The sequence below is a fragment of the Trichosurus vulpecula genome, chromosome 7 (assembly GCF_011100635.1).
Source record: "Trichosurus vulpecula isolate mTriVul1 chromosome 7, mTriVul1.pri, whole genome shotgun sequence".
Taxonomy (NCBI): domain Eukaryota; kingdom Metazoa; phylum Chordata; class Mammalia; order Diprotodontia; family Phalangeridae; genus Trichosurus; species Trichosurus vulpecula.
In genome coordinates this window covers 27,038,359-27,057,510 of record NC_050579.1, presented here as the reverse complement: position 1 = coordinate 27,057,510, position 19,152 = coordinate 27,038,359, and the positions used below count along the sequence as shown (strand labels likewise).

The 19,152-nt window shown below is 43.1% G+C and overlaps 1 protein-coding gene across 1 annotated transcript in view; it reads right to left on the bottom strand.

Annotated features, from left to right (window-relative positions):
• The window catches only part of GALNT17 (polypeptide N-acetylgalactosaminyltransferase 17), a 315,475-nt gene that overhangs the window by 211,140 nt on the left and 85,183 nt on the right, over positions 1 to 19,152 (bottom strand). The window contains 2 exon segments of the mRNA XM_036768136.1: positions 6,510 to 6,707; positions 10,343 to 10,517. Coding sequence (XP_036624031.1) covers positions 6,510 to 6,707; positions 10,343 to 10,517 — 373 coding nt within the window.

Genomic DNA, 19,152 nt, shown 5'->3' with positions numbered 1-19,152 from the left:
ACAAAGAATACAAAACCATTTCAAGAGGGGAAAGAGCCCTAAGAAAGGGGAAAATAATAAAAACAACTAACATTTGCATAATGGTGCATGCCTGATGCTATTGGCTTAGAAAATACAGTACGTGTGATTGTTATCATCTTAAATCAGATCGGTTGACTCTGAGTCCCTCTCAGCATCCTCCCCATAAGGAGGCAGGTTCTTTATACCCCTCACATTCCACTTACCAGGAGATCTAGAATTCAGATTAGCTGATGACCCTCTCTACTCACTCTCCAATGCTGTTGCTTTGTCCTTTGTTCTCAAAGAGGACCATGACATCAGGGAGGTGATGCCATGACATGCCAGTGAATTAGATTTAAGTGAGGTAGGGCTGTGCAAAGTCACCAGCCTTACTCTCTCCTCCTGAGGCCAGCTAGGTACAGTCTAGATTGAGTCTTTGCTTTTCAGCTAAGGGGAATTATGGGAAATTAATCCAGCTGTCAGGGTTCAAGATAATACAACTTCACTGTCTCCTCCAGAACCATCTGGGTCCAGTGGTGAGATTATATAGATCGGGATGACTGGAGATGGTACCGGATGCAGTAGGAGACCTTAGCCTTTTTAAGTTTAGGTCTTTCTAAGCTTTGTTTGTCTGAGGCAACACCCCTTCAGTGATTAAGGCTAGGTAAGAAATGAGGCAAAAAAAATGGACTCTTTTACCTACTCAAAAAAAATCCATCTGGGAGGGGAAGGCCCTCAGGGTTTCTGGTCAGAACAGAAATGACTGCTATTTACACTCACTCTGGGCCATCAGAGCCCAAACAATGACCAACAGAGCCCAGATGGCCCTCCAATGTAGCCAATACAGAAGCCACCTTCATAGCAAAGAGTGCCATCCCTTCACTCATGACCACTTCTGGCTACTACCTGGGGGGAGATGAGAATGGTACCACAGGCAGCAGAGAGAGACAAAAGACAACAAATGAGAGATGCGCTCTTCTCAGGCACCGCTGGCAGCCTCTATGGAGTAATATAGTTATTAAGCATCTTCTCTGAATCTTCCACTATGGGGGAGGTGAAGAAGTGAAGCTCCCCTCCTTGAGGTGAGGTACAGTGGAAGGAGCCTGGGCTGTGGAGTCGGAGGACCTGGGTTCAAGTCTTCACTCTTCTGCTACTACCAAAGCAACCTTAGGCAAGTCGACTCATCTCTGTGGGCCTCAGTTTCCATTGCAGTAAATTGGACTAGATGTTGTCTAAGGAACCTACTAGCTTGAACTCTGTGATCTAGAATGTTCTGGTGAAATCTCATAGGGAATGAATAGCCTTCCCCTCCAGGAGTTTGCTACCTGAAGAGGACAGGGCATGAGATATAAGAAAAATTCACTAATAATATCTGGATCCATGATTCCCTAAGTTTAAGTACTCCCTTCACAGATGCAGATTGAGACCCCTTTAGGATCATATTGTAAAGATGGAGGACTCAGCCGCCATTCACGTGAGTGGGAGGTGGAGATGGAGCCCCAGAAGGGGTACTACAACAGAATAACAATTGGAAGTTTCCCTCAAAGATACCTAGACCGATTACTTCATTTTACAGGTGAGAAAACTGAGGTTTAGCAAAGATTGCACAGGTCATTTGGGGACAGAGGCAAGATTTGAACCCAGGTCCTCTGAATTCAAATTCAACATTCTTCTCACCAAATGGGGCCGTTCCAGTCCTCAGCTGACCAGACCAGTGCTCGCATCCTTTCCATCTTGGTAGAACCATCCCCTTGGCCCAGGACCCAAAAAGGCTGTGAGATTTGGTTTTGGAGGAGCTGGGTGCAAATCCTGATTCTACTCCCACTTACTACCTGTATGATTTTAGGCAAATCACTTTAATCTCTCTATGGCTCAGTTTCCTCATCTGTAAAATAAACCTGGGGTAGTTAGATGGCACTGTAGTGCACAGAGCACTAGGTCTGTAGTCAGAAAAACTCATCTTCCTGAGTTAAAATGTGGCCTCAGACACTTACTAGCTGTGTGATCCTGTATAAGTCACATAACCCTGTTTGCCTCAGTTTCCTCATCTGTCAGATGAGCTGGAGAAGGAAATGGCAAACCACTCCAGTATCTCTGCCAAGAAAACTCCAAATGGGAACACAAAGGGTCAGATACAACTGAAACGGCTGAATAATAAGAATAAAAATAAAAGGGTTGGGCTAGCTGGCCCCTGAGGCCCCTTCCAGCTTTCATTCTGGGCTCCTATAATGAATGAACAAATGAATGAAAAAAATTAATTAAGTGCCCAGAGATACAAGTAAAAAAGTGAGACAGTCTCTGCTCTCAGGGTATCTCACATTCTAACAGGAGAAAAAAAAATAAGAAATGTCTGCAAGTCAGATGGAGAGGTCTCATGGTCTTTTTTTTTATATCATTTGATATCATTTCCACAGACAAAATCAGCTCCATTTCTGATATCAAGCCATTTGACATTGCCATGTAACAGACAGACAGATCTGTGACCCCAGCTTCTAATCTTCAAGGAGTCAGGCTAACTCTCCTTTGGCATCCAAGGAAGGACTGAGTCAAACCTGTTGGAACAGCAGCCAATGCTAAGCCCTCAGTGCCCAAGGACTGACTGAAACTTGAGGAGGGAGATGGGGAGAAACAGGAGGAAGAAAAACCATCAAAAGAAATGTGAAGGAAACATACCCAAAATACCCATCTTTGGAAAAATCTCCCTGTTCCATGTAATCAGGCAAAAGGTGTCAAAAATCTAAAGGAAGGTCATATGTCCTCATGCTATAGTGATTGTAGGAAGGCTTCCCCTTCATCCCAAGGATAAAATGGTGCTGTCATTACTAACAAGACATCGGTACATCTTTGAAGGGGAAAAGCACACTGACTCATCTGAGACAATCAAACATATCATCCGTCCAATAACTACAGGGGGAAAAATACACACAATCCTTCCCTCTGATGAGATACACACATAAGCTATTATCACAGGACATTCTCACTAATACCAATATCTATCACTGATGCAGCACTTTAAGGTTTACAAAGTGCATTACTATATACTAGCTCAGTTCAACTTCCCACCTTGGTAAGAAAAATACCCCAGGTGTTGTGATCCCCATTTTGCAGAGAAGGAAACTGAGGCTCAGAGAATAAATGACTTGCCCAGAGTCACACACCCGGGTAAGTGGAAAAGCTGGATTCAGACCCACTGCTAACTTTCCTCCAATTCCCATTCCTCCTTTCACTATTCTATACTCCAATATCTTCTAAGTTGATTTCATGAGCTATATAAGAACCAGCATGGTGGAGTGGATAGAGTGCTGGGCTTAGTGTCATTGAGTCATGGATTCAGAGCTAGAAGAGACCTCCAACTCCTTCATTAGATCATTAAGGAAACATGCCCAAAGAGGTGGTGACCTGGAGTCCTAGACCTAGAGTAGTGAGCAGCAGAGGCAAGATCTGGACCCTCTGACTCCAAAGTCTGTATTCTTTCTACAGTATTAGGCTGCCTCTCCAAGTTTAGAAGACAAGGCCTGAGATTTACCAACCATTCGCTTCACTCTCAGAACCTCAGGCCATTCTCAGGCTAATCTGCCAAGATGTAGATTGTTTCACTCTAATTCCAGGGGAGACCTTCCCACACCAACTAAACAGTAAATCCTGGGCATATCGACCTGATAATGACAAATCGCAATGGCAGCCACCCTTGTCTTATTTATTTTTGTGTCTCACAAAATAAATAACACCAATTACTTACATAAAGACAAGTTATTTTCTTAGGTCTTTCCAAAGAGCATATTAATCATCTGATAATGTTATAATTCATTATTCAATTTGTAGGCAACTGAATTATACAGGAGAATATCAGCCATTGCAAAGAATTTTCAGGCCTCCAGTGATGTTTCAGTCTGACCTATCTCTCTCATGTGGTCACTGACACTTACCTCCCTCCATCACCACCCCAGGATTTCAATCCACATAAGGGTTATATAAATCAGCCTTTCCCACAGCTGTAAAAATAGGCCTGTAATATTTCCCTTCCCTAGTCTCCTTTTCCAGTCTTAAAGAGGTTTGTACTTCTCTTCCATCCCCTTTCTTTTCCCTTCCTTTTTTTGTGTAGATTACCATAGTGATGAGGATGAGCAAGCAGGAATTTTCCATTTGTTTGTGTTCTTTAAAAATGTCACCCACTCAGCTAAGAATTGGTCCATTGACTTTGGAAGCAAGTAGGTATTAGGTTCAGAAAGTGACTAAAATGTCCTTACCTTCTATCCAGAGATCTCTCTACTAGACACAAACCCCAAGGAGGGCCATGTTAGACAGAAAGGTCCAATATAGACCAAACCTTTACAGCAAGATTCACAGTGCTCTACAGAGACAAAGAACCAACAACAGTGACATTCACCAATTGAGGAATACATATTGTGGTAGGTGAATAAGGAATAGAGATGGAGGAAAAAACTGTGATTTTATTGGTATAGAGAACTGGAGGAATAAATTCCCTCTACTGATGCAAGTTGTCACTTTCACTGCCACCTATAATCTGGGGTCCCAAGAAATTAAGTGATTTGTCCATGATCCCCCAACCATGAGATGTTGGAGACAAGACTTGACCTTGCTCTGAGGCCACTCTATCCACTGTGACACAGTGCCTATTAGACTAATGTCATGGGATAGTACTGTGCTATATGAAACAATGACTATGAAGAATTCAGAGAAACACCAGAAGACTTATATGAACTGATGCAAAGTGAAGTAGACACAATGAGGAAAATATTATAATCAATCAATCAACATTTAATAAGAGCCTACTAAATGGAAAATCAATAATAAAAAGTGAAAAAAAGGTTCTGTAATAACAGTAATGTTTTACCTAATAATGAAGGTTTTGCCCACTAAAGCTACTATTGCATTTAAGACCATCTCAAGGACTAAGATACATTAATAGACTCCATGTATTTGCAAATACTAGAGATAGCAGGAGGAAAATTTTTATTTCAAAGTAAAATGATAATATCTGCATGTATCAATTATACTTGAAATGCATTTTCACAGACAGGAGAAATTATAGTAAGATTACTAAAAATTATTTTAAAAATCCTTACATCACTTGACATAACATTCCTGATCTCTCTAATGTTAAGGTAACAGCACAGCTGAGAGAATTACCCTAAAAGAATGGTTCATAGCTGGTTGCCCCAGGGTGGGGTGGGGGGGAAAGAGCACATCTGGAGAAAAAGAAAGCCCACTAAAGGTGGCAGAAGGGGGTCAAAAACAATTTGCCTTCTCTCTGGCATTTTGCTTGAAGTTGGCACTGCTCCAACTTAACTCTGCCACCCCAAAGCATTTTGTGGCCCTTTCAGAGAAAGAATAGGAACTGTCCTTACGTGCTCAGAGAGAGGGTCAGAAATATTCAAGTCAGACTGAAGACTCCCAGATTCTTTCAGAGTTTGCATGAGATTTGTAAGCTCCCTAAGCCAACCCTAACCTAGAAAAAGATCCCTTCTACATTATACTTATACCAAGCCCACCTAGCCTCTGCCTGAAGACCAGTCTATCTTCGAAGAGCCCAAATCATTATGAATTTTCCTTCCATCATGCTCAGACTTGTCTCATTCTAACTTTTGACCACTGCTCCTAGTGCCATCCTTAAAGGGCCCAAGCAGAGCAATTTAAACTTCTCTACTATGTGGTGACCTTTTAGATACTGGAAGACACCTATAACGCCCCTCGTCCCTGAACCTTCTCTTGTCCAGCTCCCATTCCTTCAAACTATCTTGGTAAGGCATGAACCCAAGGCCTTTTGCTACATTGGTGACCCTCCTCTCAACTTTCTCCAGCTTAATGATGCTGTTTTTTTTTTTTTTTTTAAACTCAAGTGCAAGAAAAACCCTCAAAGCTCCAGGAAGCAAGCCCTGGCCCTTGGTTCACTTAGGTGCCCTATTACCCAACCACACTCGGTTCTTCTCCCTCTCCTAAAACTGGATGAAAAGCAAGACAGATTTATTCTCTCTTTTTCCTTGTGACAGGAGCATGGAAAATTTTGAGGCTTGCCTATGGCCTCCAAGTAATATTTACAGAAAACCATAGGAAGGCTTATATATTGAGAGTTTTACTAAAACACAAGCATTTCCATCATTCAAGAATCAGGAGAGAAAAATAAATCTCCTTCCCAACAGCCCTTACCTGGTCAAGATTTGAAGCAGGAAATTATCTGCTGCTAGCCCGTCTACTTTAAGAACTCCTGAACAAATCTCATCATTTCTAGAGGCAAAAATAAAGATGGGTCCAGTCTCACTGTCCCTTTGGAATCATTTGTCCATGGTGCCAACAAAGTCAGTGTCTGAAGAAGAAAATGCCCATCCTCAACTCATCATGGGGAAAAAACAAAGTCAGGTTTCCTAGTCTTTAAATAATTAGATTACATAATGGGTCCCACAGGCTTGCTTCCCCTCTTCTAACCTCCCACTGTATTTGGCTGTATCACAGAGCTATTATTAGCCTTGCCAGGCTCTCTTGGAACTGACCTGATGGGAAGCGAAGGGTCCCCGGCATCCCACCAGTCCTTGGGGGGGCTGATGTACATGCACCAGAGCTCCCAACTGTAGCCGTGGGCTGAGTTCTCATACCGCTGCACCTCAAAGTTGTCTTGTTTGATGTTGTCGATGGAGGGGAGGATCACCCTCTTCCGGTTTTCCTGGATTCTGGACAGGACGGGCTCAGCCCTGAGAAACAGAACAGAGGCAAGGTAGCCAGGTTAGCTCACCTGAGACATCCCAGCCCATGAACTGGACAGATTCTAGCCTTAAAATCAAATACTGTGTTTGAGGTACTTTGCTAGGCCCTGAGGGTCTGAAGATGAGAATGAAGCCGTCCCAGACCTCAGAGAATTCACATTCTATTAATGATAGGTTTAGCTGATAAGGCAAGGATGAGGCTTATCTTCTGGGTGTCCAGGCAGGAATGCTTGCTGAATTGATCATTTATCTAGAACAAGAAGGATACTCAGACACCATCTAACCAAACCCCTCAATTTACAGATGAGGAAACTGAGGGCCAAAGAGATTTAGGATTACAGGCTCATAGCTGAAAGAGACCTCCTTTAAAGGCCTCCTGACCTAACTGCTTTATGTTTATTTTGTTCTCATTCAATGGCTGAGGCTCAGAGAGATTAAGGAACTTAAGATAATTGGATTTAGAGCTGGGAAGACCCAGGGGTCATGTAACTCAACCCCCTCATTTTATGGAACAGCAAACAAAAGGGAATCATTCACTTGCTGAAGGTCACACAGGTCATAAGAATTAGAGTGGATTTGAACCCACTTCTTCTGACTCAAGAGGAGTCAGTGATTTTCTTTAACATTATACCATGCTCCCTGGATGCCCCTTGTACTAACTACACTAGGGCCTCTAGTGCCCACCCTCTGAAAGCGGGAAGCATCAGCAGCCACTTTAGAAGTGAGCTGGGCTGCCAAGTCATTCTTATTTTGGAGAATGATTTGCCTTACACCCAGCGTTTTTGAAAGGTTTCTCTCCTGTCAGTGATAGATTAGGCCAAATTTCCTGCAGGTACTTGTTTCCCATTCTAGAAAATAGGTCAATTCTGCCTGTGATGGAATGTTTTTAATATGAATTTCACTGTATTATGTATTCTCTTACACTGCATCGCAGCTAATTGATCAACCTAAATTGATTTTCTAAAAAGATTTAATTTCATTGATTAATGATGCTGGAGAGAATTAAGTATCATAAAGCAAAAGGCAGAGAGATGCCTGCCTTATCATCAACATCTTTTATTCTTCCAAAGTCCGAAGAAGAATCGGGGCTCTTTGTGGCAAAACGTACAGTAAAGGAGAACATTGGTGGTTTGTTGGAATGAGCACTGACTCTGTGGTCAGAAGACCTGGGATCAAATCCTGTCTCTGTGTGACTTTGAAGGACCTTGGTTTCCTCATCTGTAAAATATTTGCAAAACATGTAAAGTCTGTGCCAGCTCTAACCTACAATCCCACGTGCTATTTCCACAGGGGGATCATTTTCCAGAATCTTGAAGAAAACATGGTATAAGAAAGATAATGGCCCCAACTCATCATGGTGCCCACTCAGACTATGGAAAGAACTAGATGGAAATAACTTAGAGCTATATCTTTTGCCGAGAATTTGTCACCTTTAATTTGCAGGCACTGAAGTACCTACCTCATCTTTTACCTCTTTAAAGGAAGCAACAATATTTGTTCATTTACTCTCATTTACCCATTCATTAATTCATTTAATGACCATTAAGTGCCCTCTGGACACAGGGTCAAGACAGAACATGGTCCCTGCTTTGATGAGGCTCATAAGCCCAGTAGGAGGATCACACAGCCTGGCCCGTTGGTCAGCGCCTAATAGGCATTTAACAAATGCTTGTGGAATGTTGCACGCTCAATCGGTTTTCCATGTACGAATGAGAGGTGTACGAAGGGAACCTCATTTGTTACACGCTCGAATGAAAGCTATGGTTGAGCAAAGTGCTTTATAATGGGGCTTTATGTTCGTGAGGCCCCACTCAATAGAGATCTGCAAATACCATCCAGTTCATCACTTCTTATAAAAAGGATTCATTCATTCAACCATTCAATCATTCAACAAATATTTACTAAACAGCTATAAGAAACAGCATAGTATGGGGGTGGGGGTGGGAGGAGACATTGACTCTGTTGTCTGAGGCCTAGCTGGGATGCTGGCAATCTGGATGACCTCAGGCAGGTAACTTCTCTCTCTGGGTCTCAGTTTTGTCATTGTAAATTGGGGGTTTTGATCTCGATGGCCTCTGAGGGATTTCTAAATCCTAAATCTGCCGTGTGACCTTGGCCCTCAATTGTGTGGGGATAAGACTGGATGGCTCTCGGGGTCCTTTCCCAGCTACAGATTTATGTTGCTATGATCCTATGGACCTGAGGCTAAACTAGGTGCTAGTGATACAAAGAGAAAAACCGTACCTGCCCGCAAGGGGCATTCCATCCAGTTGTGTGTGGGTGAGTAACCACAAAGTGTGTACGATGGAAATGTAAAATAATGGGGGAAGGAGGATTAGAAAGATCTTGTGTTGAATTCTCACTCCCATATGGGCTGGAGTAAATGGTCTCAGCAGTGCCATCGCACGCCCAAATTATGATACGGTAAGTGGCTTGCTGCTAAGTGACTAACAACAAGTTCTCTCTCTCTCTCTCTCTCTCTCTCTCTCTCTCTCTCTCCCTAAATATATATATATACACATATATGTGTGTGTACGTGTATGTATACACACATATATGGCCCATTTCAAGCTTAATTTGCATTTAATAATGTACTTTCTCCATCACTTTAAGTCTGAACAATCAACAAATTAATAAACATTTATCAAGCACCTATTATGTGCTAAGCACTGTGGGCTGAGGATATAAAAAGAGGCAAAAAAAAACAGCCCCTCCCTTCAAGGAGTTTACAATCTAATGGTAAAGACAACGTACAAACACATATACACAAAGCAAGCTATATACAGGATGAATAGGAAATAATTAACAGAGGGAAGGCACTGGAGTTAAGAGGGGTTGGGGAAGGCTTCTGGTAGAAGGTGGGGTTTAAGTTGGGTCTTAAAGGAAGCTAAGGAGGGATCTGTACTTTCAGCTGATTTCTAAGGTTTAGATGCTCATTGAACACTTAATTGATAAGCATTTATTAAGCAGCTACTCTGTGCTGGACACTGAGCTAAGCACTGGTAGTTTAACATTTAACAACCAGCTCCTACCCATACCTGCATAGAATACACGATACTGCATATTAAGTGCACTAGGGAGGTGTAAACGAAATTCTACATGAGGCCTGAAAGGGAAGATGATGACTGACAGGAAAGATCAGGGAAGACTTCCTAGAAGAAGAGACAGGCTCTTCAAAGCATTGAGTGAGCAAAGGAGCTCAGGCATTGCCAGGCAGGTCAGAGGCTAAACGGCAGCTGCTCCATTTTGGATGGAGTGCAGCATTCGAGGAAGGAACAATGGGAGGAAAGACTGTAATTATACACAGTGGCACCAGATTGAAGAGAGCCTTGAATGCCACACACAGAAGCCTAAACTTTACTTGGGAGCTAATAGGGAATCACCACCCGTTTCTGAGAGAGAAGTTAAAGACAAAGGGAATGGCAAAGGGAAATTATTCCAATAGTCTTAGGTTGGAAGAAAAGGGGGATAGGGGTGAGAAGGAGGGACAAGAGAAGAAATGAAGTCACCAAAACCAAAATTTACCAACTTCCCCATTTTCCCCATTATCAGTCTTGTTCTCCTCTGAAATCCATCTCCCTGTTGCTGCTCAGGGCAGACAAACAGAGCTGGGCAGCACCTACCAGCCAGCAGTAAACTCCACGTGGGCATCGAAGAAACCGGTGATCTGCCCAGTGGCCACCTTCCAGCCTTCGATCCGTGCCCGGATCAGGCCTTCCCTCCTCTGGTTCCGTACCACCTTCACCAGCCCCGGATACCGTTTATGGACATACTCCTCCAAAGGCACCTTCAGCTCCTCTGCAAGAGACAAAACCATTGGAAACTCTGGTCACGATCTGATTTCAGGTTTGTGCCAGCCACACTGGAAAGTCAAGGGGGAATCCCATCACACCCAATCTCTGCCCCACTGATAATTCCACAGTGAGTCCTAATAAGGATTTAGCTAGTCCAAAAGTCAAGAGATCATCTCCAATCTGCATCTTAGATAACTATCTTCTTTACCTGATACTGAGATGAGATCCCAATGAAAATGCATCTAATGATCAGGGCTTGGTGTTTTATGGGGGAGACAAGAAAGAGAAGCCTGGAGGAGGTCTGAGAGCGAAGGCTATGTTCTATAGAATGAGAAGACTACAAGACACTCTTAACATGCATTGAACTAACAACAGATCTCGGTTCTCTTCCTTCCTCTTTCGTTGACTAGGTCTAAGACTTTGGACAGGTACTAGAATGGAAAGAACAATCACTCAGAAGTCAGAGGGCCTGGGTTTGAATCCCCACTCAACCTTTTAATACTGTGTGACCTTGGGCAAATCATCATCTATGGCCTCAGTTTCCTTCATTTGTAAAATGAAGGGGTTGGATTAGATGGCCTCTGAGGTTCTTTCTGACTCTAGATCATTGGTTCTGGGAGCTTAAATCTCTGCACAAGCTTCACTACTTTCTTCCCCTCCCTTGCCATTAGCACAGTATTCACATTTTTAATCATTTTTGCATCATGGACCCCTTTGGCAGTCTGATGAGGGCCGTGGACCCCTCAGAATGATATTTTCAAATAATTGAAGGAAATACTAAATTTCAGTTAGAGTCCAGTGAAAATAATGAGGTCTGTTTTGCCCATCCAAGTTCACAGAGCCCCCCCATCCATAGACTTCTTGGGGGGGGTCCTGTGAACCCTAAGTAAAATACCCCTGACGAAGAGGGAGCCCCACTAGGACTCGTTACAGTTTTCCTTGAATTTTTGTTATGCCATTTCAACAAACTACAATTAAATGCCTACTTTGTAAAAGGCACTACATTGAGTACTAAGGATGTGAAGATGGGAGTGCCCTGAAGGAGCTTACATTCTATGGGTAGGGGTGGATGTTAACAGGTACCAAAGTAAATGCAAAATACATGTAAAGTCAACACAAAGTAATTATATTGAGCTGGGGTGGGGCTGTGGTGTTGAGGAGGAATCTCATGAAGCTAGTGGCCCATGACTTAGAGGGGGAAATAACAAGAAACAGGGATTCCAAAAGGCCGAGGAGAGGAAGGAAAGCAACCCAGGAGTGGTGGCGAGGGCGTCCACAACAGGTGGCCCATCCCTGAACCCAGCAGGCTTTTTTTCCTTCTCTCCAGCTTTCCTACTTTTTGTCGCTCTCAGATCAATTCACAGCCTATGCCCAACAGTTCTCTTTGGCCAGGAGTTAATGGCCAATAAACTTTCTTCAGGTTCTCTGGGCATAGGTTCAAAAAAGGCAGGTGAAACGACGCTGCTCTCATGGTCACAAAATCCAAAGATGTGTCATTATCAACAGAAGTAGCTTTATTCTCCATCAGACTACCAGGAATTGATGGGACAGAGAAAAGACAACAAATTCATCAATATAACTAGCCAGGTCAAGTTTCGGGGGTCATCGGACTCTGCTTGCCACCCCCTCCAATCCCCAGTCCAAATGTTTGTGCTTAACAGCTCAGTTTCTATATCTATGATGTCTGCTCCTATGACTGCTCTAGAATCCACCTTCTAAGTCCTCTGATCCCAAGAATAAAGAAAGGATTTGTGCTTCTTCTGTGAGACCCCAAGTTCCACGGACGGTAAGCCCTTAAGCTCAAAGGGCAACACAAGGACACTTAATGACTTGGTTTCCAGATAAGTGGGAGGTATTACCCAGGGAGAAGAATGACAGATCACTGTAGGCTCATGGCTTCCCTGGCAAGGCCCTGCTTTCTATTTCCTTTCATCGTGTGCTCTGAGAATCTGCTCCTTTCATTACAACCTCACTTTTATCCTAAGAAATGCTGGCCTACACTGGCATGTTATGCACATACACACAACCTAATAAATGCACAAAGAGGCAGACAGGTCCACGGGTCCCCATTCCGTTATCCCACAAAAGGCACTGACATGTAAGATGGTCATCACGGCTAAGGACGACGGACTAGACTCAGATGTGGGAACTCAAAGCTTCGTTCTCCGTTTGCTTTATCAACAGTCTTTTGATTTTAAGCCTCTTCTAATAAATAAAAGTATTTCTGCTTTGAGAGCATCTAATAAATAAAAGCATTTCTGCTTTGAGAGCATCTAATAAATAAAAGCATTTCTGCTTTGAGAGCTGTTTCCCTGACAGCCCTCTCCCGTGGGTGCTGCCTCTCCCTTTCATGTGATGGAAAAGAGCACCCCTCCTCGTACCTACATCCCACGTCTCTATGTTTGCAGTGGCTTCAGTTCTCTGCTGAGTTCCTCAAAGGAAACCAAACATTTCTCAGAATTCGCATATACTCTAAAAGGTGTCAAGGAGGTGGGAAGTACATGTTGTCTTTTGAAAATCAGAACTTCAAGGTAGAGCAAAGATTTTTCAAATGTTGAACCAAAAGGTAAGACATCAACTTTGTTGAATGCGATAAATGGGCATGGGAATATTTCCTACTGGGTCTCAGTAGAATTCAGACAATAGGGGTTTGATTTGTCAGAGCCAAGTCCAAGGGTAGGGGAGAACTCAGATCCTGGGGACCAGATGAGGACTAGTGATAATAAACACAAGTAGGCTCCCAATTCCCTTCCCCCCACAAAAAAATCTTGCTTTATGGGCCCATTAAAGAGTAAAGAAAACTCCAGAGTGGGGATCTAGCTGAGAAGGATCGTGCCTTCTCTCACCCCTGAATGGTTTCATTATTTTCTTACATACTCAATATGGGTTTTCATTATATATAATCACCATCATCGTCATCATCTATTTATCAAGTACCTACTTTGTGCCAGGACCTGTGCTGGAAATTAGGGCTGCAGGTCAATAAGGTAAGTCAACAAGCATTTATTAGGCACCTACTATATTCCAGACACTGTGCTAAGTAGTAGGGATACAAATAAAGGCCAAAACAGTCCCTGCTCTCTTAAAAATCTGGTGAAAGAGGAGGATGTTTTTTAGTATATCCAACTGCCCACAGGTCCCCCAAATTCCAAGAGTGCTCCCAAAATGCTCCTGTGACTGCAGTGTTCTCTTGGCACCTCCTCACGGAAGACATCACAAGGACTGCAATCCAAAGTGGAGGCCAAGTTGGCGCCAGCCTCTCCAGCTCCGTGCAGCTGTTTGGCTGCCCTCTCTGACTGGCTGGATGACCTTGTGTGCTTCCCCAGTACTTGCTTCCAGGGGATGATATTCCCAACTACAAGCAGATGTGTAAACTTTCCTAGCCTTGAGTCCATCTAAAAAAATATTTTGATAACAATTTCAATATTTTGCTAACAATTTTCAATTGTTATTTTGATAACAATTTTTTCTGAGAAGGGGTCTCTAAGCTTCACTAGCCTGCCAAAGGGTTCCACAATACACACACACAAATAAAAACCTCTGGTGTATGTAAGGTGAGTTCTGGTTTCTGCAAGGCTGTAACACAGTTTGGGGTGGGGGCAGGGTGGAGCAGGGCTCTTTCTACACAGCTCACAAAATAATCCAGATCCTTCCATAGAAATCAGAGTTGAGAGACCATGGAGACTGTAGGCTCCAGAGGGCAGGATCTGTTTCTCTTTTGCGTTTGTGTTTTTGGTGCCTAACACAGTACCAGGCACATAGTAGGTGCTTAATGAATGCCTTTCAGATGATAAATGAATGACTTAATGAATGCCAGTTGGTTGATTGAATCCGTAGGCATGGTTCGAAAGGACTGAAGCATATCCAGCTAATAGATCCCACCTAAATCCACTTCCTTCGAGGTCACTGTGGACCAGTAAAGATATCTTCAGTATCTCCTCAAAGCATGGAGATGGAAAGTGTTGCCTCCTTATGCAATGGGTGGTGTGCCAAACCCCAGGAAAGCAAGTGATGGGCTCAGAAATCCACAGGTCACAAGAAACAGATTGGAGTAGGCTTTCTTAGTCAATTTCCAGTGTAGACACTGCTTCCTTACAAGCGGACATGCTCCTGCTTTAACCATTTTACAAATTAATCATTCTACAACACATTATATACTTTGGTGCTCTTAAAAAAAGTTTTTAGTCTAATTCACAAAATATTCATTAAGGGCCTAATGTATGTCAAGCACTGTGCCAGGCATTGGGGGTACAAAAAAAAATGAACCCTTTCCATTTTGGAATTTTAAATAATATTGTGGGGGTACAATAAATACCATACACAGAGAAGCAGAGAAATGGGGCAGAGGGGCTACTACCAGCTTGGGAGATCAGGCATGGTTTCCGGGAGCCCTTTGTAAATCTGGACATTATAAATGTAATAACCTTAAGAAATATAAATAATCAATGAGGAAGGAATATCCAAACAAGGCCATAAAACCTGAACTACTTACATTGTGAAAAGGGCAGGGAGCCAGCCAAACTTCTGGCAGAATGTAAGGAATTTTCCTAAATGAAGGAAGACTCTGAACTCTTTCGATCATACTCATAGTTGTCTGTGTGCTATCGAATTAAAAAATAGAAAAAGTGACCACGTGGACCTGGGAGCCATTATTATTTCTCCAAGGCTAAACAGCCGAGTGAAAACAGGGGATCCCCAAAATTCTTGGTGTCATTTTCAAGGTTTTATAGCTAAAAGCAGCAGTAAGACTTTGGGAACTCCTCATATGAGCACCCCTGAGTCTCTTTATGTTTGCAACAGATGTCAGTAAATGATTAAGTAAAAGAGATGGGCAAAGTATATTAGCAAAGCAACGCATCAAGAAACATTATTAAGGCCCTACGTGCCAGACGCAGCACTAAGAATTGGGGTTACAGAGACAAGCATGAAAAAGTCCCTGTCCTCAAGGAGGTTACAGTCTATCAGGAGAAACAACATGCACTGAAATAAGTTATAGATGGATGGACAGATATTCTCTCTCTCTCTCTCTCTCTTTCTCTCTCTCTCTCTCTTTCTCTCTCTCTCTCTCTCTCTCTCTCACACACACACACACACACACACACACACACACACACACACACTGGGGCAGCTAGGTGGCTCAGTGGATACAGCACCAGGCCCGAAGTCCAGAAGAACTGAGTTCAAATTCCACCTCGAAGTACTTACTAGCTGTGTGACCCTAGGCAAGTCACTTCACCCTGTTTGCCTCAGTTTCCTCATCTATAAAATGAGCTGGAGAAGGAAATGGCAAAGCATTCTAGCATCTTTGCCAAGAAAACCCCAAATGCGTCACAAAGAGTTGGACACAACTGAAAATAACCAAGCAACAAGTCAAGTGGTGGTTAAAGCGCTGAGCCTGGAGTCAGGAAGCCTTGGGTTCAAATCCAGCTTCAGACACTTATTAGCTGTGTGACTCTAGGCAAGTCATTTTACCTATCTTGGCCTCAGTTTCCTTTTCTGTAAAAATGGGATAATAACAGTACCTACTTCCCAGGATAGTTGTGAGGATCAGATGAGATAACATTTGTAAAGCACTTGGCACAGTGCCAGGCACGTAGTAGGGCATCATATAAACGCTATCACCATCATCACGCTTATTGCTGCTATTGCCCACATATTTGTATACGTGTGCATGTATAACATACAAGTATATGTGTGCAATATACATATGTGTGTGAAATATCATACTTATATTCATATCACATATATTTATCATAGTAAATGCGCTCACGCACATACATTCATGCAATAGTTTATGTGTATAGTAATCTAATAATGACTATGTTGCATATATACGTATGTGTGTAAATATAAATGTATGTATATAGATAGACATAAATATATGCATATATACGGTCATACCAATGTGCATTTATGTAACAGCATACTATACAGTAGTGTAACACTGGGTACACACACACACACACAAACATATATATATATATATATATAGAGAGAGAGAGAGAGAGAGAGAGAGAGAGAGAGAGAGAGAGATAGATAGATACATATAGATACATATATACACGTGATATCGTTTGTCTTTCATTTCCAAAGAGGACCAATGGCATCATAAAGTGATGTCTTGACTCTCGAGTACATTGGATTTAAGTGAGGCGAGGCTGCACCCCAGCCTTACTCTCTCCTCCAGAGTCGTCAAAGTCCAGGGCGTGTTGGCAGTCAGGACAATTGACGATGGTTCAGGGTGCCCTGGAGGACCTTGGCATCTTCCACGTCTGACCAAGCTCTAAGCGCTCCACGGCGCCTGCTTCAGCCGCCCTCATGGCCGTTGGAACAAATTGCTCTCATCTGCCCGTTCTAGCAGAGAAGTCTTCGCACGCTTGTGGTAGATATCTCCCCTAACTCGCCAGAGGGTTTGAGCCCTGTCAGTTACCTTCAACCTGGTTTAGCGCCTCTACCAAGACAGTTTACTGGGGTGTGGCCATTGAGCATGCTACAGCTTCTTGGAGGCACAGGTAAGAGTTGGGTGGCAGGTGGACACCAAAGGTGGATGAGAAGCCCTGAAAAGGGCCCAGCAGCCCTCCCACCAGAGATGCTGGTCCCTCCTGAACCCCCCATCTACATGTATATACATGATACGAATGTATATGCACCTAGAAGTGTACCTTGTGTGTATGTATACATACCTTGTGTGTGTGTGTGTGTATATATATATATATATATATATATATACATATATATCTGTGTTTGTGCATGTGTGTGACCATATGTGTGTGTATGCCTGTGTATATGTGTATATAACACTACAAAATAATCTCGGGGCCAGAAAGGCCATGGCACATGCGGTACTCATGGAAGGCCTCATGTAGGATGTGGCATTTGATTTGAGTTTTGGAAGAAATTAATGTTCTCAAGGAGCTAAAAGGAGAAGGAAGCACATTCTAGGCACATGGGACCAGCTGTGCAAAGTCACAGCGATGGGAGATGTGAGTGTCATGTGTGAGGAACAGCCAGAAAGCCAATCAGTTTGACCTGAGGAGCTCAAGAAGAGAAATAATAAACAGTAAACCAGGAAAAGCAGGCAGAGTCAGGTGGGGGAGGGCTTCAACTGGTAAACTGAGGAATCAGTATTTTATTCTAAAGGCAAGAGGGAACCCCCGGTTGCTTGAGTACCAACAATAAATATTGACTTGCTCCGAGCCTGCTAAGTGCCTCTCCATCTACGGGCTCATAAAGTTTTGTTGTTGCCGTTTTTCATATCATAATGGTCAATATGGATTTCCTTCCCCTAATTCCGCCTCCTTCCCTCTGCACCACTTTCTGCATCTTTCCATATTTCATTCAATTCTTCATATTTTTGGTGTACAATGCAGTAAAATTCCATTACATTAAAAGACTCTACTTCATTCCACCATCTCCCAATCACTCTATATATGGGCTATTTCCACTCTTTTGCAATCTCAAATAAAACAGCTTTGAATATTTTAATGCTGATGGGTGTTTTCCCCTTTTAATAACATGCTTAGGATGCTGCCCGAATGGTGGGGCCGGCAGATCAAAGGCTGTGATCAGCTCGGTAGCTCATACTGTAAATTATCGGCTCTCTCTGAAAAGACGGCCCTGATTGATGGCTATAGCAGTGAACATTCCTGCTTCCTGACGCTGGGTTTTGTATCTTGTGATTTTCGACTATTTGCATCCATCAAAGCAGAAGAGCACAAGGTGATGTTCAAGGTTGTTTTAAATGAGCATTTCCCTGATTATTAGAGAGTTCTGATCATTTTCTTTTAATGATAATAACAGTTTTTGTTTACTTGTTTGGAAATTGTCTGTTCCCATCCTTTGGGGGATTGTCCTGCCTTCTTAAAGAGAGGATATTCAATCAGATCTAGCCCTTTTTTTGGATGCTCTGAGCACTGATTCTGGTCATACCTCAGAGTACAGGTCAGTGCCTTCTTTTATCCCCCTCCAGGCCAGACAGTCATAGCTCACTTCTACGGCCCTTGTATCCACTTCTGATAGTTCTTCTATCATCACACCTGGAGCCTTGAAGGCGCCTACACCACTGAAGCATAACGGAGTCACAGGACCACTGATCTTCAGCATTGGAAAGGACCTCAGTGGCATTCTCATCCAGCTTACATGCAAGAGTAATCCCCAAAATGCCACAAGGAAAAGGGAAAGGAATAAACATACATATATAGCACGTACTATATACCCAAGCTAAGTACTTCGATTAATTTTTACAAATATTATCCCATTTGATCCTCAGAAAAACCCTGTGAGGTATGTATTATAATTATCCCCACTTTACAGAGGAAGAAACTGAGGCAAACAGAGGTGGAGCGACTTTGCCTGGGGTCACAACCATAGTAAGTGCTAAAGTTGGATTTGAATTCAGGTCTTCATGATTCCAGGCCGGGCGCACTATCCATTGCACCACCAGCTGCCCCCAAATGACAAGCAGTCATCCAGTCTCTCACTCAAGACCTCCAGGGAGGGCAAGTCCACTGCATCTCCACTCCACTCTGCCACCTCTGGCTAGACACCGAGGCTCGTTGGGCCACCATTGCTGTAAAATATACATGTGACGTAGAAGGTGCCAGATGTAAAATGGGAGGGTTTGACTAGCCGGCCTCTGG